General features: G+C 39.9%; 1 protein-coding gene across 1 annotated transcript in view; it reads right to left on the bottom strand.

The window, feature by feature from the left end:
* The window catches only part of PECR (peroxisomal trans-2-enoyl-CoA reductase), a 49,692-nt gene that overhangs the window by 4,249 nt on the left and 20,911 nt on the right, over positions 1-24,532 (bottom strand). The window contains exons 4-6 of the mRNA XM_040228550.1: positions 17,843-17,924; positions 11,260-11,356; positions 7,926-8,036 (exon numbers count right to left, since the gene is read on the bottom strand). Of these exons, the coding sequence (XP_040084484.1) occupies positions 7,926-8,036; positions 11,260-11,356; positions 17,843-17,924 (290 nt within the window). The remainder of the gene's footprint in view (positions 1-7,925; positions 8,037-11,259; positions 11,357-17,842; positions 17,925-24,532) is intronic.

Below are 24,532 nucleotides of genomic sequence, written 5' to 3'. Positions count from 1 at the left end.
GTTCCCGGTGGTCCAGTGGTTAAGACGCCATGCTTCCACTGCAGGGGGTTTGGGGTTCAATCTCTGGTCAAGGAACTAGGAACCTGTAGGCAGGGTCACGTGGCCAAAAATTTTATTTTAATCTTTTTAAACATAAATAAAACAACATGAAGGAACCAAAAGTGAAAGCAGTGCTGTGTCTGCTCTCTACCATCAAATAATTCAATTCCTTCCACGATCCTCATTGTTTTCAACACCATCACATGCCTTTTATAGGTTTCTCCCTGAAACGGTCACTGTGTCTGTGTAACAATAAACTGGCATTCTAGCTTGTGTAGTCCACGGTCCTAGCAGGCCCAAAGCCCAGGATCTCAGAGTACGGGAGTTTTCTATCAGGGGGACTTCAGAATCCCGCTGCAGCCCTGAGAAATAGATAGCTGACTGACGACTTCAGCAACAACCACTCCCAAAACCAAAGAAAAAGATGGAAACATTTCATTGGATGTAAACGGAGTCTCACATGAGGCTGTTAACACAAGCAGAGTTTCTCAAAGGGTGATCTTAAGCTCCTACATCAGAATCCCTAGGGCTGCTTACTGAAACTCCAGACTCCAAGATCCTGCACTTAAGATCATCTGGGTTTTATCAGGCTGCCAAGCAGGGCTGAGACAAGGGTGAAACTAATGAGGTGCTTGGGATGCAGCAGTTAAGGAGGTGCTCGCTCTGGGTGGGGGGAGGGGGGGAGAACCTGCACCTGAGCAACACTGAAAGCAAGCGAGTCCCTAAATATTGTTTGTGCCTTGCTTGTCTCACCCCAGTCCTGATCCTGTATGGAGCACTAGAGCGTGTATGTTCATAGGGCTGTGCCTCTTTGAGGCTCTGAGACCTGAGAGAAGGCGGGCATAGCCTTCCCTCCATCCTTGTGTCCCGGGCAGGTAGTATAGGACTGCACTGTCCAAAAACTAACCCTATGACACAACCAAAACACACAACATTTCCACACAACTAGTCTGAATTGAGAGGCACTGTAAGTATAAAACCACACACCAGATTCAGAAGACTTTTTCTTCTTGGAAAAGAAAAATGTAAAATAGTCTCATTAATAATTGTTAAAATGATAATGTTTTAGGTATACTAAGTTAAATAAGATTTATTTTTTAAACTAATTTCACCTCTTCTTAAAACTTTTCTTAATGTGGCTATTACAAAGTTTAAGATTACATATGTGACTATTATCACATTTCTATTGGACAGAGTTGGTGTGGAATTATAATTTAAAAGTTCCCACATTCCTGGGAAAGGGCTGATGGGGCCTGGGAACAAGTAACAATCAGAACTAGCTTTATCCTGTGTAATCAATCAATGACAACTCACCCTGTGAACACTGTTTTGTTAGTCAACCAATCAGTGAAAGTTCCTTGACCCTGTAAGTTAGCCAATCAGGAAGATTCATGCCAATAAGTTCCTTTCTGAGTGTCAGCCACACAATGACCCTCTCACTCGAAGTCTGCAAATCTCCAAAACCATACTTCCCCCAAGGAAAAAAAGAAAACTCAAAAGTGTACTCCAAGAGACTGTGCCTGACCAGGAATAAATGTGCTTTAGTGCTGAGTTGCGTTTCAAATATCGAGTGGTGGCCTCATCCTTTGACAGTGTTTACAATAAAGTTACTACTTATTAAGTGTTTACACAGTGAAGGAATCTTTTTGCATCTCTCCCCTTCAAATAAAGGCATTTTCCTTTGCCTAACTCAGAAAAGACACGAACCCTTGTCTCTTGCATCTCCTGCACTAGTAGATGGATTCTTGACCACTAGGCCACCTGGGAGGCCGACATGACTTATGCATGGCTTTAGGCAAATCACTGAACATCACTGGCTCTTGGTTTCCTAGTTTGTAAAATTAGTATAGAGTACAAGTACACGCCATTTGAGGGGTCTGCCAAGTGCTGCATTCTGTCTCCAAGAGGTGTGGAGGGACATCGTAGGAGCTCCGGCAGTTCCTTTTAAAACAACAGCTACATTGACCCTCGTAACTCAATCCCAATAACTAGTACTTAAAAGAAGACAACTCATTGATAAGCAGTTGTGAATAGTCCACCAATGGCCTATTGTCAAAGCTCAGCCCCAAAAGTGACATTAGTGATTAGCTGGGGCCACCAGAGGATCTTGAAAACATGACCTGGCGATGCTAGGACCCTATAAGACAGAGACTGAAACTCTCTCCTTATTCTGCAGCTTATTGCAATCCACCGTCTCACCTTCCCAATTAGTCACAGTATGGTGGGCAAAACCCTGTGCATACCTAAGATCTTCTCAGGGGATCTGTGCAGTCACGACTGTTCTATAACAATCCTGAGTCCTCATCTGCCTTTTTCACTGTGTTGACATTTGTACTAATGGTGCCAAAGCAATGATGGGAAAAATGCCTGGATCCTCAGCACAAGTCATGGCAGGAAAACAAACATGAAGCATCATACTAACAGTCAACAATATTTTTCACCAGCAAGTACTCCTGGGAATGGGAGGGGAGAGTCTGTTTCACTTTCAAATGTCCTTGATGAGCACTAAAATTATTAATCATATTAATCTTGACTACTGGGTACACATCTTTTTAATATCCTGTGTGATGAAGTGGGAATTACACCTTCAGCTCTTGTGCTATATATGGAAGTATAAAGGCTGTCTCGAGGAAAAGAACATGTGCTTGAGCTGCAAACCAAACTAGTCATTTTTTTCACAAAACATTTTGTTTGTTTTCTGCTTGAGAGAATGACTAACAAACTACAGTTATTCACACTTGGTTATCTGGCAGACATTTTTCCAAAAATGAACCAAGTGAGACTGCCACTTCAAGCAGCTGAAAACAACTGACAGCATTTGTTGTCAATGATAAGATTTGAGCTTTCAAGTGAAAACTAGAATTTTGGAAAAATTGCATCAATACATGTCATCGTGACCTTGACAGTTTCCCAATACCCAAAGAGTTTTTGGAAGAGATCAGTGGTGACATTCATAAATGTGATCATCTGGTATTGTATCATGAATTGTGTATCAACATTCAGAAGATGTCTATAACTCAGTGAATCAATATTTTCCAAAAGACCAATGTCTGGTGTTACAAAATCATCCTATGCATGAAAGACTCAGTAAAAGTGCAAGGAATACTAAGGAATTTTAATGTAATAGAATACAAAAAGTTCACTGAATGGCTTCAGATTCCACATTGCAATTAATCTTTAAGAAACTGCCATTTGTTAAGATTGGATATTAAATATTTTATGTGTGTGTGTGTGTGTATATATATATATATATATATATATATATACTTTGAGGTCAATTTTCTTATGCATTTTAAGCATTGACTTACACCTTATGGTTGTTGACATTGGAAAACAATACTCTGTATAGGCTCAACTACCTGTTGTTTGACTGGGCTAAGACCTCAGATGGCCAGAGTTGCCCACAGATTTTTAAAAAATTCAAATGTATGACACCATAGTTATGTGTGCACATGAGCTGATTAGTCATTAGTCCAACAAGATGTCTTGTTTACTGAGGAAAAACTAGGAGATTTTAAGAAATATAAATTTATATTTATGAAACATAAACATATATTTATATAAAAATACACATAAAATCCCAATGTGCAACAACAGGGTCTAATTAAATATACTATGCTACATCCTTAGCAATTTGCAGAAAAGAACACACAGTAGAATCTCATTTTTGTAAAATGAGAAATATTTTTGAAAGTAAGAACTAGATGTCAGATAAAGTTCAGGTCTAGAACTCAGCACATGCTATGGGCCCAAAGCAAGGAGAGAGGCATGTTTATGGATGAGCTGTGGGTTTCTCAAAACTTGGGATTAAGGAAAGTTGTTGGTAGTGATAAGTATGGAGACTAGAGTTGATTTGACTTAGTGCAATTTGTACAAATAACATTTTGTTCTATGTAATTATGTAATAGTCATACTTTGTACTCATGCATGAAGTAAATGATACAATTATGTAATAGCTATACTTTGTCCTCATGCATGAAGTAAATGATATGATTATATACAAAATGTATCGTTACTACTTACATCAAGTACGTACTGTGTGTGCTAAGTTGCTTCAGTCATGTTGGACTCTTTGTGACCCTATGTAGTTCACCAGAAAACTCGTCCATGGGATTTTCCAGGCAAGGATACTAGAGTGGGTTGCCATGCCCTCCTCCAGGGGATCTTCCTGACCCAGGGATAGAACCTGCATCTCTTATGTGTCCTGCATTGGCAAGGAGGTTCTTTACCGCTAGTGCCACCTTGGAAGCACCATGTACGTACGAATACATTGCAATGGGGCAGGTCATTTAATACACAAAATACACAGCAATAGGGAAAAAAAAGAAACTGTCACTTGTGGAATATTAAAGAAGAATGTCCACAGTTACTCAAAAAGACTGCTAAAATACTTTTATTTTAACTGGCATGAAGCCAGATTTTCTTTGCATGCTTTACCAAAACAACATATTGTAACCGACTGAAAGCAGAAGCAGATGTGAGAGTCCAGCTGTTTCCTATTAAGCCATACATTAAAGAACTGTGTAAAACATGTAAAACAAAGCAAAAACTGTTCATTTTTGTACTTTAAAATGCAGCTATTTTTCATTAAAAATATTATCGTATTCAATGCCTTTATTTGTTGTTCAACTGCTCAGTTGTATCCAACTCTTTGGAACCCCATGGACTGCAGCATGTCAGGCTTCCCTGTCCTTCACCATCTTTCAGAGCTTGCTCAAACTCACATCCATTGAGTCGGTAATGCCATCCAACCATCTCATCCTCTGTCGTCCCCTTCTCCCGCCTTCAATCCTTCCCAGAATCAGTCTTTTTTAATGAGTTGGCTCTTCGTATCAGGTGGCCAAAGTACTGGAGCTTCAGCTTCAGCATCAATCCCTCCAATGAATATTCGGGATTGATTTCCTTTAGGATGGACTGGTTGGATCTCCTTGCAGCCCAAGGGACTCTCAAGAGTCTTCTCCAACACCACAGTTCAAAAGTATCGATTCTTTCGCACTCAGCCTTCTTTATGGTCCAACTCTAACATCCATGATTTTATTAAGATTATTTTAAAGGAACTCATAAATATTTCTTGAATTTCTCAATGTCAAATTTTAATACGGTACCTACAGACCATGGACACAGGATGCTGGTGGGCTACAGTCCATGGGGTCTCAAAGAGTTGAACACGACTGAATGACTAAGCACAGCACAACATATAGACAATATATAATTGTTCAGAAAACATAAGGAGGGTTCTCTCCAAAATAAAAGCTTAATCAGATAAATCCCTTGATTAAAATCCTTTCAAAATCACTCTCAGTTTTCCAAATAAAATCTGGCACCTTGCTCAAAATAGCTCATCAAATGTTGAATTTAACAGTATCTTCTAAAATTTAATATGCAAGTCTATTTTAGTTCAGGACTTCTACTTCTAGAAAGCTACCCTCCACATAAGAGTTCATGACTATAGTCAAGAATGTTCACTGCAGAATTATTACAATATAAAAAAAATTAATAAAATCTCAATGTGCAGCAACAGGGTCTAACTCTACAGCCATAGCAAATTGCAGAAAAACTTACAATAGAATCCCATTTTTCTAAAAAAAAATGTCAGTAAATAGAAATATCTTTAAGGATACACAGTAAATTTCTGAAAAGATATACATCAAACTGATAATGAAAGCTAGCTCTAGGAATTAGAACACATTTTTCTCTTAGAGTTCTATAGCATTGCTTTTATATTTAGTATTTTAATATATCTGAAAATTATTTTGTATGTGATATGAGATGGGTGAGTCTAATTTATTTCTAAATGAACAGTCAACTGCTGCCAAGACTTTTGCTGAATATTCCTTCCTTGTAGATTTGAAATGTTACTCTTATTCTATAAACTCTGTGTGTGTGTGAACAGTACTGATATGAGAGTCCATTCTATCCCACTACTTTCAATCTCTTCCAGTACCAGCCCCAAATATAGGAAACAACTGTAGCTTTATAGTATGCATTTTGAGGGGGTGGTTACATAATTTTGTTTCTTTTTGGCCATGCTGGGTCTTCACTGCTGTGCAGGTTTTTCTCTAGTTGTGGCAAACAGGGGCCACCCTCCAGCTACGGTGAGCAGGCTTCTGACTGCAGTGACTTTTCCTGTTGCAGAGCCCAGGGCTCTAAGGCATATGGGGTTCAGCAGTTGTGGCACGTGGGCTCAGTAGTTGTGGCTCCTGGGCTCTAGAGCACCGGCTCAGTCGTTGTGGCACATGGGTTTAGCTACTCGTAGCATGGGGGATTATCCCGGACTAGAGATCGAATCCGTGTCTCCTGCATTGGCAGACAGATTCTTTTCCACTGAGCCGCCAGGGAAGCCCTACAGTATGTTTCGACAGCAGGAAGGTCAAATCCCCTCATTATTCTTATTCAAAACATTTTGGGCATTTCGGCATAAGTATTTTTCTAGGGAAAACTTTAGAATCAATGTATTAATTCCAAAGATACATTAAATGTGTATGTATGATTTAGGAAAACTTGATTTTAGTAAAATTGAGTCTCTCAATTGAGGAATATGGCATGTCTCTATTTATTCTGGTCGTTTTTTTCTGTTCTTCAGTAATAAACTTTTTTTCATTTAGAGTTAAGTTGACTTTGGGTTTTTTAGTTTTTATTCTTATTACTGGGGAATATATATCCTTTTTTTAAAAATTACACTTTAAGACTGATCTTGGTGGCATTTAAGAAAGCTATTGATTTTTACAGACTTAAAACTGGTCATCTTACAGAAATCAGGTACGGAACTTCATTTTGTCATAATTGTCTGACTTGCTTAGATTCTGTGTTCAGTTCAGTTCAGTTGCTCACTCGTGTCCGACTCTTTGCAACCCCATGGACCACAGCACGCCAGGCCTCCTTGTCTATCACCAACTCCGTGAATTTACCCAAACTCATGTCCATTGAGTCAGTGATGCCATCCAACCATCTCATCCTCTGTCATCCCCCTCTCCTCCCGCCTTCAATCTTTCCCAGCATCAGGGTCTTTTCAAATGAGTCAGCTCTTTACATCAGGTGGCCGAAGTATTGGAGTTTCAGCTTCAACACCAGTCCTCCCAATGAACACTCAGGACTGAGCTCCTTTAGGATGGACTGATTGGATCACCTTGCAGTCCAAGGGACTCTCAAGAGTCTTCTCCAACACCACAGTTCAAAAGCATCAATTCTTCAGCGCTTAGCTTTCTTTACAGTCCAACTCTCACATCCATACATGACTACTGGAAAAACCATAGCCTTGACTAGATGGACCTTTGTTGGCAAAGTAATGTCTCTGCTTTTTAATACGCTGTCTAGGTTGGTCATAACTTTTCTTCCAAGAAGCACACATCTTTTAATTTCATGGCTGCAGTCACCATCTGCAGTGATTTTGGAGCCCCCAAAAATAAAGTATGCCACTGTTTCCACTCTTTCCCCATCTATTGCCATGAAGTGATGGGACTGGATGCAATCATCTTAGTTCTCTTAATGTTGAGCTTTAAGCCAACTTTTTCACTCTCCTCTTTCACTTTCATCAAGAGGCTTTTTAGTTTCTCTTCACTTTCTGCCATAAGGGTAGTGTCATCTGCATATCTGAGATTCTGTGTACTATCAAACAACTGAAAAGAGCTGAAAAGTGCAATGAAGCAATAAAAACATGCTGCTCTTAACCGACACTGCATTCATTCCTGAATAAATACTGCTGTGAGTATTCAAGGCACCACTAGCTCAGTATTCCTGGCAGCCAGAAAGCACAGGGAACATAGTTTGAGGGCACAGGAGCAATCTTCTCTATTAACCAATCAGATTATGTGAAAAGGAAACTAAAATGTTACAAATCTCCAAAGTATAAAACAAAGTAATTCATCAATGTTGGAAATACACATTACCTCCTCAGGAAATCCAAATCTTTTAGCTGGGATCTTGTGAATGTACTTGTTAAGCAGGTCTTTTGTCAAATGATCATAGTTGCTAAAAGCAGTCTCGGAATAAATGGTTCCCTATGTTTAAAATAAAACAGGAAAAAATAAAGTACATAAAATTAAATTTTAATTGGAAAGACACAAGGCAGTCTGTCATCCAACACTAACAATTAAGTGGTTTAAGTTTAATAGCGGTTTAAGTTCACATTTGTAATGTTAATTTTTCTCAATATGGTCAAAGAAATACAGTCAACCTCTACTAAAAAAGGATAATCTGAATGCTCATTTTGTGACCTCCCCTCCCCTAATAACTAGCCAAGCTCGGGATGTTTTCATAAAAGACCTGGCTTCTGAAAGCATAATCATATAAGCATATCAGAGAAGCCCTTAACTGGGGACAATGGGACAGGGTAGTCTATTTTGTCTTCCACTAAGGCTTCTATGTTTTACGATGGAAAACTGGTCTATGGTTAAGTGGGACTTAGAAAATACAATATTTTTATGGCTTTTTACCTATAAAGAAATCACAAAAAATTTGAATCCAATACAAATAAATTAAAATTTTAATTGTTTAAGAATTCTTTTATTCAACTTTTAGTAGCTTTCAATGGTTTATAAAGAAAAAAATTACTCAAAAACTGTTTTAACACAGGATAAAGCTGCTTGTTATTGGCTCATAACTAGAAAGATTATTCGAAGGAGGGGAGAAGACAAGAGGGATGAGAATATGAGGAAGAAACTTGGCAGTATTTATTACTCCAAACAATACTGGGGTGATATACTGGTTTCTGATTAAACAATTTCTCAGGCTTTCATTTAAAGAGGATGGAATCTTCCAGAGGTATTAAGGTTTAGACATTAAACCCCAAAACATCTCTGGAGGACAAATGTGACTTTAGTACTATGGTTACAGCATCAACACATCATTAAAGGTTGTCCAGAAATGTGTATGTGGAGACCAACATTCCAAAGAATGAACATTCAGAATGGAAATCTATCCAATCTGTCCTATAAATATTTGAGAATAGGCAAGAAGTTCTTGCCTGGAGAATCCCAGGGACGGGGGAGTCTGGTGGGCTGCCGTCTATGGGGTCGCACAGAGTTGGACACAACTGAAGCGACTTAGCAGCAGCAGCAGAAAAGGTAATGTCAGCCCCAAAGGATTAAAAGGGGCTAGGAACCTGCATTTGTTAAAGATAAGATCTAACAACCACAAGTCAGCTAATGCTTAGTTCCCACTGAGTAGCACAGATAACAATATCTATAAATACTATCTATATATATTATCTACATATATATATATTATCTATAACTATATAGATATTAATAGATCCATAGGTAATACTCCCAGACTGGGGGATGATGACTCTCTTAGCAATGACCAGGAATCATCACAGAGAAGTGAATTTGAGCTGAGTTTTGCAGGATATGTGCGAAGTCTCATTTATTATCCCTCTTGGATTATGTAGCTGACATGTAAGGACCAAGGAAGCTTAAAGTTATATCTTAAAAAAAAAAAACTATTTATTTATTTTGGCTGCATTGGGTCTTAGCTACAGAATGCAGGATCTTCACTGCGTAAGTTATGTCTTATGAACATGAAAGTCGCTCAGTCATGTCTGACTCTTTGTGACCCCATGGACTATACAGTCCATGCAATTCTCCAGGCCAGAATACTGGAGTGGGTAGCCTTTCTCTTCTCCAGGGGATCTTCCCAACACAGGAATCGAACCCAGGTCTCCCACATTGCAGGTGGATTCTTTACCAGCTGAGCCCCAAGGGAAGCCAAAGAATACCGGAGTGGGTAGCTTCTCCCTTCTCCAGGAGATCTTCCCGACCCAGGAGTCGAACCGGGGTCTCCTGCATTGCAGGTGGATTCTTTACCAACTGAACTATCAGGGAAGTCCCACATAATGTGACAGTTTCTGAAGCTGAACATATGGTAATTTTTTTCCCCTATTGTTTACATTATGTTTCAGAGTTTTCCCTTGACTTTTAGTTGACCTTCAACTGGAAATTCCTTCCTAGAACTTTGACTTGAAGTTTCTCTCTCTCCTAATAAAGAATTAATGACATGCCAAGAAATAACAAGATAATCTAGGAAAATTCATTCCTTAAAGCAGCGATTCTCAACCTTCACTGAATCTGAATTTCCTTCACTGAGAAATTGAACCAGCTTTTAAAAGCACCAATACCTGGTTTCCATAGTTGGGTTCAGTTCAGTTCAGTGTCTCAGTCGTGTCTGACTGTTTGCAACTCCATGGACTGCAACAAGCCAGGCCTCCCTGTCCATCACCAACTCCCTGAGTTTACTCAAACTCATGTCCATTAAGTCGGTGATGCCATCCAACCATCTCATCCTCTGTCGTCCCCTTCTCCTCCCACCTTCAATTTTTCCCAGCATCAGGGTCTTTTCCAGTGAGTCAGCTCTTTGCATCAGGTGGCCAAAGTACTGGAGTTTCAGCTTCAACATCAGTCCCTCCACTGAACACCCAGGACTGATCTGCTTTAGAATGGACTGGTTGGATCTCCTTGCAGTCCAAGGGACTCTCAAGAGTCTTCTCCAACACCACAGTTCAAAAGCCATCAATTCTTCAGTGCTCAACTTTCTTTATAGTCCAGCTCTCACATCCATATATGACTACTGGAAAAACCATAGCCTTGACTAGATGGACCTTTGTTGGCAAAGTAATGTCTCTGCTTTTTAATACGCTGTCTAGGTTGGTCATAACTTTCCTTCCAAGGAGTAAGCGTCTTTTAATTTCATGGCTGCGGTCACCATCTGCAGTGATTTTGGAGCCCCCCAAAATAAAGTCTGCCATTGTTTCCCCATCTGTTTGCCATGAAGTGATGGGACCGGATGCCATGATCTTAGTTTTCTGAATGTTTTAAGTCAACTTTTTCACTCTCCTCTTTCACTTTCATCAAGAGGCTCTCTAGTTTTTCTTAACTTTCTGCCATAAGGGTTGTGTCATCTGCATATCTGAAGTTACTAATATTTCTCCTGGCAATCTTGATTCCAGCTTGTGCTTCACCCAGCCCAGCGTTTCAAGCTTATATATCACTATTTTGTAACTATTTCACAGATAATTCTCATATACTGCCAGGACTGAGAATCATTGATTTAACCTTTTTGACAATCTGGTTGTAAATCAAAGAATACTTCTTTCTGATTTTATCTATTTTTAAAAGCCAATCTTTTCTAGTACACATGCATATTAACAAATACCTCTACGAACAACACAAATGAAATCAGAAAATCACAATTTGTCAACAGCTTTCATATTGAATATTTACGTACAGGGGCAACGCTATTGATCCTTACTCCACTGCTGGCCCATTCCACAGCTAAGGACTTGGTGAGGTTGTAAACACCTTCTCTGGCAGCTCCGCTATGCCTTTAGAAGACAAAATACAAACATCACCATCAGCTTCTATTGAATATGTCTCATATTACTTTAACTGATAGGTGTACCAGTGACCTGTCAGAGTCCCACAAGAACATTCTTCTTATGAGTCCCTGTCTGAGCCATAAAAAAGAACCAGGTCCTTCAATATTAAAGTGAAACCATAGCTATCTGCTAGTCAAACAAATCTCACATAAGTCAAGGCCCACACCTCCCTGTCTGCATGGATGCTCCGACATGTGCAACTCTTTTGAGGTCCCATGGACTGTAGCCCTCCAGGCTCCTCTGTCCAGGGAATTTTCCAGACAACAATACTGGAGTGGGTTGCCATTTCCTACTCCAGGGGATCATCCTGACCCAGGGAATGAACCTGCGTCTCTTGCATCTCCTGCACTGACAGGTGGATTCTTTACCATTGTGCCACCTGGAAAGCCCCAAGACCCACACGAGTTCCCCCCAAATCACCATGTGCAAAACAGGAACATTTTGAGGAACTTTTGATTATGAAAGAAAATAAACAAATTGGTAATTTGGAGGGTTACAAGTGTCGTTACTCTTTAAATCAATTTTAGGTAATAAGGTATATGAAACTGATTTGTCAGGCTAGAAATAATATCAAACGAACTTCTAGACATACCAAAATTTAAATAAATGTTAAGATATTTCCAGGGAAGAGTTTCAAAATATTTTGGTCTGCACCCATATGGTGCAAAAGGTAGAGACGTACTATGGTTTAGAATTTCCAATTATGAAGCCTCAGAACCAAGCATGTAACCACTCCTCACTAGAGATTACCCCTAGAGCCCCAATTTCCTGATGAAAGCCCACTCCCGCCCCAGTGTCCGCTGCAAAAGCCCCAGCAGGACTCCAGGCAGAAGCCAATCGCTCCCATTTGTCAGTTACCTGAGCAACCTCATCACCATCAAATGCAGCCAACACCTGTGTCACACTACATCCACCCATCCCAGGGGGGATTCACATGACGAGTTTCCTTGCTTGACACCAATGCTAGGAGAGGCCCTTCTGGAGTACCTCCCAGCTGGGCAGGGTCACAGGGTTAATGCGTTGCTTTACACTACCGGAAGCAAGAGGCGGGAACAAAACAGATGAGCCTCTGCGGGACGCACAGTTAAGTCCAGGCCCTCTTCTGTGAGGAGGACCTAGAGGTGCTTGTCCCCTTGTCCTCATCCCCTGACCACCAGGGCCACCACATGAGGTCCAGACTCTCGAACAGGCTCCTGAAACTGAGAGAGAGGCGGGGGGGGGGGGTGGTGGTTGGGGCAGAGAGAGAAGCAGGTGGAAGACCAGAGACAGAAAGTACTCTGAATTTCAGCACGGGAAGCAGTCTGCAGAATGTAAGCAAGGGGCGGCTGAAGGGCAGCGGAATACGCCCACGGGAAGCAGTCTGCAGAATGTGAGCAAGGGGCGGCTGAAGGGTAGCGGAATATGCCCCCGAAGTATGCTGCTGCCCTGGTGGAGCGATCATTTTCAGCTGGGGTCCCTTGAAAAAACAGCAGAGAGAGGCTTTCTCTGAACTCCCTTTATTGGCCAAATGGAACTGAATGTCCTAAATCCCCTCCCCGGGAGTCTCATCAACCTGGGAAGGCTGACTGTTGTCACGGGATGGGAGACTAGAGGTCAACATCGCATCCGAACAAACATCGTCACCGACTATCATATCTCCCATCTATTCTTAAAAGGGCCCATCCATCTTTCCTAAAGATCATCTACTCCCCACCCCAAGAGGCCTATAACCCCTCTCCCCATTCCCTATTAAGTGAAAGTGAAAGTCAGTCATGTCCGATTCTTGGCAACCCCATGGACTATAAAGTCCATGGAATTCTTTAGGCCAGAATACTGGAGTGGGTAGCCTTTCCCTTCTCCAGGGGATCTTCCCAACCCAGGGACTGAACCTAGGTTTCCATATTGCAGGCAGATTCTTCACCAGCTGAGCCATGAAGGAAGCCCAACAATACTGGAGTGGGTAGCCTCTCCCTTCTCCAGTGGATCTTCCCGACTCAGGAATCCAACCAGGGTCTCCTGCATTACAGGTGGATTCCTTACCAACTGAGATATCAGAGAAGCCCATTCCCTACTAAAATAGTGTTTAATCCTAAATTCAAAGCCCCAACAGGCAGTTACTCATTTTTCCCTGGGTATCTCCCATGTATACATGAGGTACACATGTGAATCAGCTTCTGTTTGTTTTTCTCTTGCTCATCTGTCTTTTACTACAGGGGTCTCAGCTAAGAGCTCAGAAGGGCAGAGGGAAAATTATTTTTCCTCCCCTGCATAGTTCTCTCAAGGTTAGCTAATGAAGAGAAGGACATTTAATACAGACTCAGTGCAAACACAATCACATCTTCAGACTACATCTCCACACTCAAAGATCTACTGAAGAGGTTGGCAGAGAAGAGTGTGATGTCAGAAGGGAAACTGCTGCTGGATGGTGAGACCACCTATGACAGGTATGACAGCCTGAAGCCTTCAGCTCTCTCTTTGTTCCATAAGGAAGAAAGGATATGCCCTTCCTCTGCAGTATTTGGCACTGAAGAAAATTACACAGAAATTGAAAGTTACTCTGGATCCTGAAACAGCACATCCTAATCTGTTTCTGGGGATTAAAAAAAAAAGAGAGAGACATTTGTGAAGAAAAAGCAGAGAGTTTATCCAGAGAGATTTACTGCTTATCCAGTGTTGCAGTGAAAAGGGGGGAAAAGAAAAAGTGAGTTTTTCTTTCCTTTCCTGAGAACAAAGAAGATGGAGAGAACAGTGAGCAGACCTGGTTACTCCTCATTTTTAACTGTTCCTAATCTGTTCTGCCCCCTAACTCTGCGTGGACTACATTCTACACCTACTGTCCTTTAACTCTGTGCTAATTACATCCTGAATTTGGTGCCACCTGTACAGAAGTCTCTTGGCAAACCACCCCTTGTGATTTTTCTCTTTTGCATTATAGAAAGAGGGCCGGAGTACAGTTCATAAAAGACAATGGACCCAACCACCAGGCTACTGGACTGCCAGACCCAATTACTGGGCTCTCTGACACCAACGTATGACTGTTTTTGAAACAGTGCAAGAGGAAGAATACAAGATCCTTATATATTTATTCCTCATCTCCAATCCCTGGCTGCTAGCCCTCATCTATATAACCCTCCAGACTCCTCTAGGAAGGCGGGAGCACAGCTCTTGAGGCACAAGACTACTGTGTTCACCCCTCCACTGGCTGAGGACTAAAGCCATCTTTCTATTTCCTCTAAACTCTCTGTATTTTTTTCTTCAGCTTCAATGTGCAGAGGAAAGTAAGATTTTGGCGGCATCACCAGCAGTCCTGTGTTCTGAAGGATTTGATTCTGGCTGGCATTGCTGGGAGTTCAAGGTGGGTGAGACACCTGAATGGACCATGGGGTTTATAAAAACATCCTTTCCAGGAAGGGAAAGTGACTCCCTCAAAACAGAACAGATGGCGGACAATTCAGCTGCAGGTTGGTGACCATGTTATAGCGGCACTGTTCCAGCCACTCTTCTTTTAAAGCAAAAGGCCCAGAGAGAAGGAAGGGAAGGGCTTTTATCTGGACTACAAGTTCTGTGAGATTTCATTTCACTATCTGAATAACAAGCCTCATACCCATTCTTTCACTGAGAACATTTTCTGAAATACTAAGGCCTTATTTCTGTATCAGATGTGATTTAAAATGTCTATCAATCTGTGTAGGAAGAGATTATGAGTGATAAAGCACCTTAAAGGCTATCACACTGCTTCTTTTCCTTCCTGTAATTTATGAATAGGAGGTAGAATAATATCCAACTCTCAGTGAATCTAGCACTAACAAAACTTTTAAATCCTTCTAAAACTTAAAACATATAAATGAAATCATACATACATGATCTTTCCCATCTGGCTTCTTTCACTCAGAATATTTATTTTCAGATTTATCCACATTGATGTATGAATCAATAGTTCACTTCTCATTTCTGAGGAATACATTATATAGCTATACCATAATTTGTTTATTCATTCTTTCATTGATAGGTATTTGGGCCACGAATTCTCTCTCCATGAGAGATACCAAGTTGCTGTTTGGCCTGTCTCTTGCCCTTGTAATTATTGACAATGACCCAAAAGATCAGCAGGTCAGTCTAAGCTCCTTTGCATAGACCGTAATGGAAATTGGCCTACTCTTAGACAACACTGAAAATGTCAGGAAATGATCAGAACCAGAGAAACATGTGTGAAAACAACAATGCAATTCAAACACACAAACAAGAGATACTCAGGTAGCCTTTTAACAAATGAATAGATGATCCACTGAGATACTATATCTTGCCCATCAGAGTTGTCCAGAAATTGACAAGACACATTTTTCGTGAGGCTCTGAGGAATAGGCACTCTCATTCATTGCTGATGGGACAGCAAAACGCAAAGAAACTTGCAAATGCCTAAGAGGATGCCTTTACCCTTCACCCAGCAATCCAACTTCAGGGATGTACCCTGAAGATGCTGCTGCTGCTGTTGCTAAGTCGCTTCAGTCATGTGCAACTCTCTGCGACTCTATGGACTGTAGCCCACCAGGCTTCTCTGTTCATGGGATTCTCCAGGTAAGAATACTGGAGTGGTCTGTCATGCCCTTCTCCAGGGGATCTTCCTGACCCAAGGATGGAACCCATATCTCTTATGTCTCCTGCATCTGCAGATGGGTTCTTTACAACTAGCACCACCTGGGAAGCTCACCCTGAATATATACCTCTGCAAATATGAAAAAAGTATTTATAATGTTATTCATTGCAGAATTATCTGTAATAGCAAAATATAGAAACAACACAAATTTATATTAAATTTGAGACAATGTGTGCATTTGAAACAATCAATTTGAAATGAAGTCTGTGACTTCATAGTGGTATACCAAAAAAGTTAATAATAATAATAACATATATTAAAGAAGTGATGGTTGTAATGTAAATAAAAGTCTTTCTACCGAAGAGTATCAGCTAAAGAATCTGCCTGTAATGCAGGAGACCTAGGTTCAATCCCTAAGTTGGAAAGATCCCCTGGAGAAGGAAATGCACCCCAGTATTCTTGCCTAGAGAATCCCATGAACAGAGGAGCCTGGTGGGCTACAGTCCATGGGGTTGCAAAGAGTCGGACATGACTAAGCACTGTACCATCAACTAAAAAGCATAGAAGCAATTATGAAATCAGAAAAACCAACATTTTCACAGCCCCAGGGTAATGAGTGATTCACAAAAGGGTCAACAATGGTTGCTAAAATCATGGCAGCAAATAATATTAACACAGTACCAAATTATTGCCTTATCAATTACTTACTAATTGTAGAGGGATTAAGATCACCATCTTACTCAACAAGTTATCTCTGGGATGCAAGAGTACAGAGGACTTGACTTTCTACATTATATAGTTTGTTTAAACTAGCATGCATAATTTAATACTAAGATAGGTCTACTTCACAAAAACAGAAATTCTATGTTGAAAAGTTTTTTATAAAATTTTAATTTAACAATGGAAAGAATCAGAGCTTAGAAGATATCAAAGAAATCAGCATAACTCATTTAAAAAAAAATCATACTCTTTAACTATTAAACTTGGTCAAGTAGCTTCCTAGTATGTTGTTTTGCAACTTTCTGTTTTGAGTAGCCTTTTGGCTATTATGCAAGAATCTACTGGGCCAGTAGGCTGTTCTTTCACTTTCTTTAAAAAGAAATGTTAACCAACTATAAACCAATATAAAATTAAAAAGTTTAAAAAAATTTTAAAAATCAGTTTCCAAAGTAAAAATTTATCAAAATCAGAATGAGAGTCAAATAGGTCAAATTCTATTATGGAACAATAATTTACTAGCAGTTCTATTTAAATCTGGATAGGTATATCCACAATACTCAAAACTAAATTAGCATAGATTGGTTTCATTTCCTCATTTAAACCAAAAAGATGTCTCCAGACACATTTAGTTACATCTGGATTAGGACTGCCAGATAAAATACAAGACATTCAGTTAAATGTGAATTTTTACAGGAGACAACAAATCATTTTTAGCATAAGCATGCCCCATGAGGAAACTCCCTGGCAATCCAGGGGTTAGGACTCCAGCCTTCCACTGCAGGAGGGCATGGGTTCTATCCCTGGTGAGAGAATTAAAAACCCGCAAGCACACACTGTGTGGCCAAAACAAACACAGACAACAAGAATGCTCCATGAGATATTTGGGACATACTGATAAAAAAAAATTATTTAACTGGGCCTATTACTGTTTTTATTTCCTTGGAAAATTGGGTAACCTTAAGATGAATGGTAATGTTTTAGAAGTATGTTTCAAAGTTCAATAAAGGGAATTTTAAGTACTGAAGTCACGATGCATTAAAGGGATTAACAGTCTCTCTTTAAGAAAATCGCTCTACCTACTCCCCAGCTATTCAACGCACAAACCCAAAGACATAGGAAGAAAAAATGTAAGTGCTTACACAGCTCCCGGAAATCCATTTTTAGTAAGTACAGTGATATTGACAATAGATCCTCCATGTTCTTTCATCCAGGAGTTGTAAACTGTAGGAGACAGAAAGACAATCCTATTAAATAGTGTCCTGACTCTTCCCTGAAACTGTGTTCCAGCTTGCTGCTTATACGATATTTTTTAAATTCTAATTTATATTTTTTTATAAAAATATTGAGGTACAATTTACATATCATAAAATTTTGTGCTTACTTTGGCAGCACATATAGTAACAAAAAATTCATCCATTTTCTGTGCATGACTTAATGGTTTTTAATAAATACATATCACAATCCAGTTTGCAAATATTTCTGTCACTCCCAAAAGTCCCTTTGTGACCATTTGCAGTCCAACTCATCCCCAGCCAAACATTCATCTACATTCTCTTTCTGTAGATTTGCCCTTCCTGAATATTTCATTTATTTGGTCATTTGTGTCTGCCTTCTTTAACTCAGAATAGTTTTGGGGAGGTTCATCCATATTGCAACACATGAAAATAAAAATGTTACTTTTTATTGCTAAATAGTATTCTATTGTGTGTACATTCCATATTTTATTTACCCATTCACCAACTGATGAACAACTGGAAAGTTTCCACTTTTGGGTGATTATGAATACAAGTCTTTGTGTGGACATATGTGTTTACTTCTAGTAGGCAGATACCTACGAGTGGAATTGCTGTGTCATATGCTAAATCTGCATATGACCTGGTAGCTCAGATGGTAAAAAAAATCTACCTGCAATGCAGGAGACCCTGGTTCAATCCCTGGGTTAGGAAGATCCCCTGGAGAAGTAAATAGCTACCTACTCCAGTATTCCTGGGCTCCAAAATCACTGCAGATGGTGACTGCAGCCGTGAAATTAAAAGACACTTGCTCCTTGGAAGAAAAGCAATGACAAACTTAAACAGCATATTAAAAAGCAGAGACATTACTTTGCTAACAAAGGTCCATGGTTTTTCCTGTAGTCATGTATGGATGTGAGAGTTGGACCATAGAGAAGGCTGAGCATTGAAGTGAAAAGAAAGTGAAAGTGGCTCAGTTGTGTTCGACTCTCTGTGACCCCGAGGACTATACAGTCCATGGAATTCCCCAGGCCAGAATACTGGAGTGGGTAACCTTTCCCTTCTCCAGGGGATCTTCCCAACCCAGGGATGGAACCCAGGTCTCCCACATTGCAGGCAGAACAGCTGAGCCACAAGGGAAGCCCAATTAAATAGTACTTGACTCTTCCCTGATACCATTCCAGTGTGCTGCTTATATGATATTTTTTAAATTCTAATTTATATTTTCTTTTTATAAAATATTTATTGAGGCACTGAAGAATTGATGGTTTTGAACCATGTTACTGGAGAAGACTCTTGAGAGTCCCTTGGACTGCAAGGAGATCAAACCAGTCAATCCTAAAGGAAATTAATCCTGAATGTTCATTGGAGGGACTGATGCTGAAGCTGAAGCGCCAATAATTTGGCCACCTGATGCAAAGAGCTGACTCATTAGAAAAAGACCCTGACGCTGGGAAAGACAGAAGGCAGGAGGAGAAGGGGACAACAGAGAATGAGACGGTTGGATGGCATCACCAACTCAACGGACATGAGTTTGAGCAAGCTCTGGTGGATGGTGAAGGAGAGGGAAACCTGGCATGCTGCAGTCCACGAGATTGCAAAGAGTTGGACACAACTGAGTGACCGAACAGTAACAACCAGTATTCGTGCCTAGAAAATTCCACTGACAGAGGAGCCTGGAGGGCTACAGTCCATGGGGTCGCAAATAGTCTGACACAACTGAGCGACTAATAAACACACATACATGTTAAATCAGTGCTTAACTTTTTAAGAAACTGCTTAACTGTTTTCCAAAGTGTTTTCACTATTTTACATTCTCATCAGAAATGCAGGAGGGTTCCAGTTTCTCCACAAAATTATCTGGCTGTTTGGTTAAAGCCATTCTAATGGGTATAGAGTGGTATTTTACTGAGACTTTGATTTGCATTTTCCTAATGTCTTAAACTGGAGAAAGCAATGGCACCCCACTCCAGTACTCTTGCCTGGAAAATCCCATGGACGGAGGAGCCTGGTGGGCTGCCATCTATGGGGTCGCACAGAGTGGGACACGACTGAGCGACTTCACTTTCACTTTTCACTTTCATGCATTGGAGAAGGAAATGGCAACCCACTCCAGTGTTCTTGCCTGGAGAATCCCAGGGACGAGGGAGCCTGGTGGGCTGCCGTCGATGGGGTCGCACAGAGTTGGATACGACTGAAGCGACCTAGCAGCAGCAGCAGCAGCAATGACTTAAATGGTGTTAAGAATCTTCTCATGTGCTTATTCACCATTTATATATCTTATTTGGTGACCTACCTATTCAAATCTTTTGCCTTTTTTTAAAATTTGGGTTGCTTTTGTAAGACTTTGTATATTCTGGATGTAAGTCTGTTATCAGATATGTGATTTGTAAAACGTTCTTCCCAGTCTGTGGTTTATTTTTTCATTTTCTTATTGGTATCATTTGAAGCACAAACATGTTTAATTTTTATTAGTCCAATTACAATTTTTTATTTAATGGATGTATTTTTGGGGGGTATCTTAGGACTCTGCCTAACCCCGAAGTCATAAAGATTTTCTCCCTTACTTGCTTCTAAAAGTTTTATAATTTTACTTCCTGCATGTAGGTCCATGATCCTAATTTTGGACTTTCAGTTAACTTTTATTTATTATGTGAGGTAAGACTCTTTTGCATGTGGATATCCAACTTTCCCAGCACCGTTTGTTGATGACACTATCATTTCCCCATAGAACTGCCTCGGCACATCTGATGAAAATCAATTGAACATAAATATAAGAATTTAATTCTGGATTCTCAATTCTGTTTCATTGATCTATACATCTATTCTTATGCCAGTATTATACTGTCTCATCTTAAAATCAATAAACAGTTTTGAAATCAAGAAGTATTTCCTCTTTTGTAAAATTGCTTTGGCTATTTTGCGTCCTTTGCATGGCCATATCAGTTTGTCAATTTTTGCAAAAGGATTGATAAGGACTGCATTGAACCAACAGATCAATTTGGAAAGAACTACCATCTTAAAAATATTGAGTCTTTCAATTCATAAACACAGAATGTCTTTCCATTTATCTACATCTCGTATTTCTCTCAGCAATGTTTTGCAGTTGTTAGCATATAAACCTTATACTATTTTGCTAACTTTATTTGTAAATATTTTATCCTTTTTGAGGGCAATTTGAAATTTACACAAACTTTCTATTCACACAAATCAAGGCAATATTAGAGATGTACATCAGGGCTCACTTCAGTGGAAGTCCAGTTTTTAGAATGGAAAGACCAGAGAACAATTCAACACCTATTTCTATTAAAAGCTTGAGCAAAAGTAAGCTTGTCTACCCACTATTATTTAATGCTTTCTAGTGAATTCTCACCGAATCTTGTTATGACAGAAAAAAAGGAGGTAAAATCACAAGAAAACATAAAATACAATATTTTTTAAATCTAAGACAATTTTTTCATACTATTTTCAAACTGCTGAAATTAGGTTATGTCTTACTGTTGGTGACATCTTACAATTACAATTACATTGTTTTTACTTTCTTAGTATGTAAAATGATGATGCATTTCACAATTGGCTACATCTTTGACTCTAAGAAATAGCACAGTAGTTATTTTTAGACAGCCTGATTACATACCTAGAAAACCCAACAGACTAATTTGACAAGCCATTATATAAAGCAACAAAATACATTTGAAAAATTCTTCTGTAAACCAACAATAATCCAGTTGAAAATAACTGGGAAAAAAAAAAAAAAAAAGAGCCCGTTCAAAATAGCAACCGTGATCAAAAACACCTAGCCTTCCCCAGTGGGCTCAGACAGTAGAGAATCTGCCTGCAATGCAGGGGACCAGGTTCGATCCCTAGGTAGGGAAGATCCTGGAGAAGAGAATGGCTACCCACTCTAGCACTCTTACTTGAGAATTCCATGGACAGAGGAGCCTGGTGGGCTATAGTCCATGGGGTCAAAAAGATTTGGACAAGTCTGAGTGACTAACACTTTTCAACCTTAATAAAAACAAGCATATGAGATCTATACAGTAAGAACCACAAACCTTTGCCAAAATATATGAGTTCATTAATGAAAAGACATGTTATAATGAGGAGACAATACTAAAATATGCTAATTATTTCCACATGACTAATAAATTTAATACAATTTTAATCAAATTCCCAACAGGATTTTTGAAGAAGTATGAATATATAAAATTCATCTGAATACAATAAATGGTCATGAATAGCCAAGAAAAGTTTGGAAATGAAAATAAAACAGTATACATGTATCAAATATGTTCTTAATCATAAAATTATTGGCTATTAGCACAAGAAAGGTATATTAATTTATTTAAATTACCCTATATAGACTTTCTGCGGGGCTTCCCTGGTGGCTCAGACGGTAAAGAATTTGCCTACAATGCAAGAGACCCTGGTTCAATCCCTGGGTTGGGAAGATCCCCTGGAGAAGGGAATGGCAACCCACTCCAGTATTCCTGTTTGGAGAATTCCATGGACAGAGGAGCCTGGTGAGCTATAGTCCATGGGTCACAAAGAGTTGGACATGACTGAGCAACTGGTCCAGTGGCTAAAACTCCATGTTCCCAATGCAAGGGGCCTGGGTTCAATCCCTGGTCTGGGAACTAAATTCCACATGCCATAACTAAAAGATCCTACTTGCCACAGCTGAGATCCAATGCAGCCAAATAAAGAAATAAACAAATAATTTTTTAAAAAAGAATTAATAATTAGGAAGTGTGAAGATGTGGAAACAAAGAATGGCTGTTGGGCTGGGAAACTGGTAAAAACTTATAAATCAGACACACAGAAGAGTCATCAAACTTCCAGTTCCCTGAAAGATACAGATAAAGGCTTGACACACATTCCTAAGTTGTTTTTATAGGAAGACCTGCACCAGATGAAAACCGCTGCCTGCAACCACGCATACACTAGACCAGCTGAAACCAAAAGATCAGTGATGCTCAAAACTTCACCTGGACACCAACCAAGCTGAACACTGTGCACGAGCTGATCACCTGCCCTGCAGCTCCCTCCCTAACACTGAGGTTAAAAACTCTCCCTTGGGGCTTCCCTGGTGGCTCAGTGATAAAGAATCTGCCTGCCAATAAAGGACACATGGATTCCATCTCCCATCTAGGAAGATCCCACAGGCTGCAGAGCAACTAAAGCTGGTACGCCACAACTACTGAGCCTGTGCTCTAGAGCCCAGGCACCTCAACTGCTGAGCCCAGGTGCTGCAACAGCTGAAGCTCGCCTGCCCTAGAGCCTGTGCTCCACAAGAGAAGCCACTGCAGTGAGAAGCCTTCCCACTGCAACTAGAGTAGGCCCTGCTCTCCACACTACAGAAAAGTCACAGCAGCAACAGGACCCAGGACAGCCAAAAGTAAAATAAATAAATCAACAAAGTTATGGGAAAAAAAACACAAAACCCTTCCCTGAAAGCTGGTAGGGAGTTCTCATCTTTTGAGCATAAGCTGCTCACTCTCCCCATACTTTCCTTCACGGCAACCCAAGTTCAGTTGACTGGCTTCACCACAGGCAGGCGAGCAGACCCAAGTTTGGTTCAGTAACATAACCATATAGCTTCCTAGATTTCTGTTGGAACAAAATATCCTAGGCTTATCATGCCCATTTCCTCCCCCAGACCTGTAATAAGCTGTTTCACTAAGGAATTCCAGTTCCTTTTAATTGGAAGTAACATTCAGAGATCACATAAAGGATGCTAGGAGGACACACTGTCGCTGAATTAATAACTGTTTCTTTTCGGGGGACAAAGCCAGGGAATACATATTTTATTTTAAAGAAAAAATATATCTTGAGTCCATGCTAATGTTTGTAATTAAATCCTGGACTATAGGGGCTTTTATTCAGTCTCATCTGTCTACATTCACTCCTCCTTTTGCCAGTGCCAAAAATCTTGGTTCTCAATTGTACTAAAATAACTTATTTACAGAGATAGGGAGGCCTGGAATGCTGCAGTCCATGGGGTCACAAAGAGTCAGACACGACTGAGCAACTGAACTGAACTGAACTGATTTACTTGCTTTAGCCCACACTACACACCATAAGTCTCGGAATAATATCGCCAACACTACTAGATTTTAAGGGAAATTCCAATATGATTATGTGATAATTGATCTTACTGAATTACTGTATATTTCCTTTGGTGTGATAATGGTATTGCAGTTGCATAAAAAAACATTTCTTTATTCTTTAAAAATGTAAGTCAAAGTGTGATGATGTATGCAATTCACTTTTAAATTATTTGTGAAAAGGGTGTGGGGGGTTGAGGGGAGATAGGGAGCGAGGATGAGAAGGGGAAAGACACAGAGATTAGAGAATGCAAATAGAGCAAAATGTTAGCACCTGGTGAATCTAAATGAAAGATATACAGACAGGGCTCAGAGATATGGTAAGTTCAGTTCTAGACCACCACAATAATGCAATATTGTAATAAAGTGAATCACACAAATTTTTTCTTTCCCAGTGCATACAAAAGTGCATATTTACACTATACTATAGTCTATAGACTATACTATACTATAGACTATACTATAGTCTATAGACTAGACTATACTATAG

The sequence above is a fragment of the Oryx dammah genome, unplaced genomic scaffold, assembly GCF_014754425.2.
Source record: "Oryx dammah isolate SB20612 unplaced genomic scaffold, SCBI_Odam_1.1 HiC_scaffold_27, whole genome shotgun sequence".
NCBI classification, from domain to species: domain Eukaryota; kingdom Metazoa; phylum Chordata; class Mammalia; order Artiodactyla; family Bovidae; genus Oryx; species Oryx dammah.
This window is presented reverse-complemented; position numbering and strand designations above follow the sequence as displayed.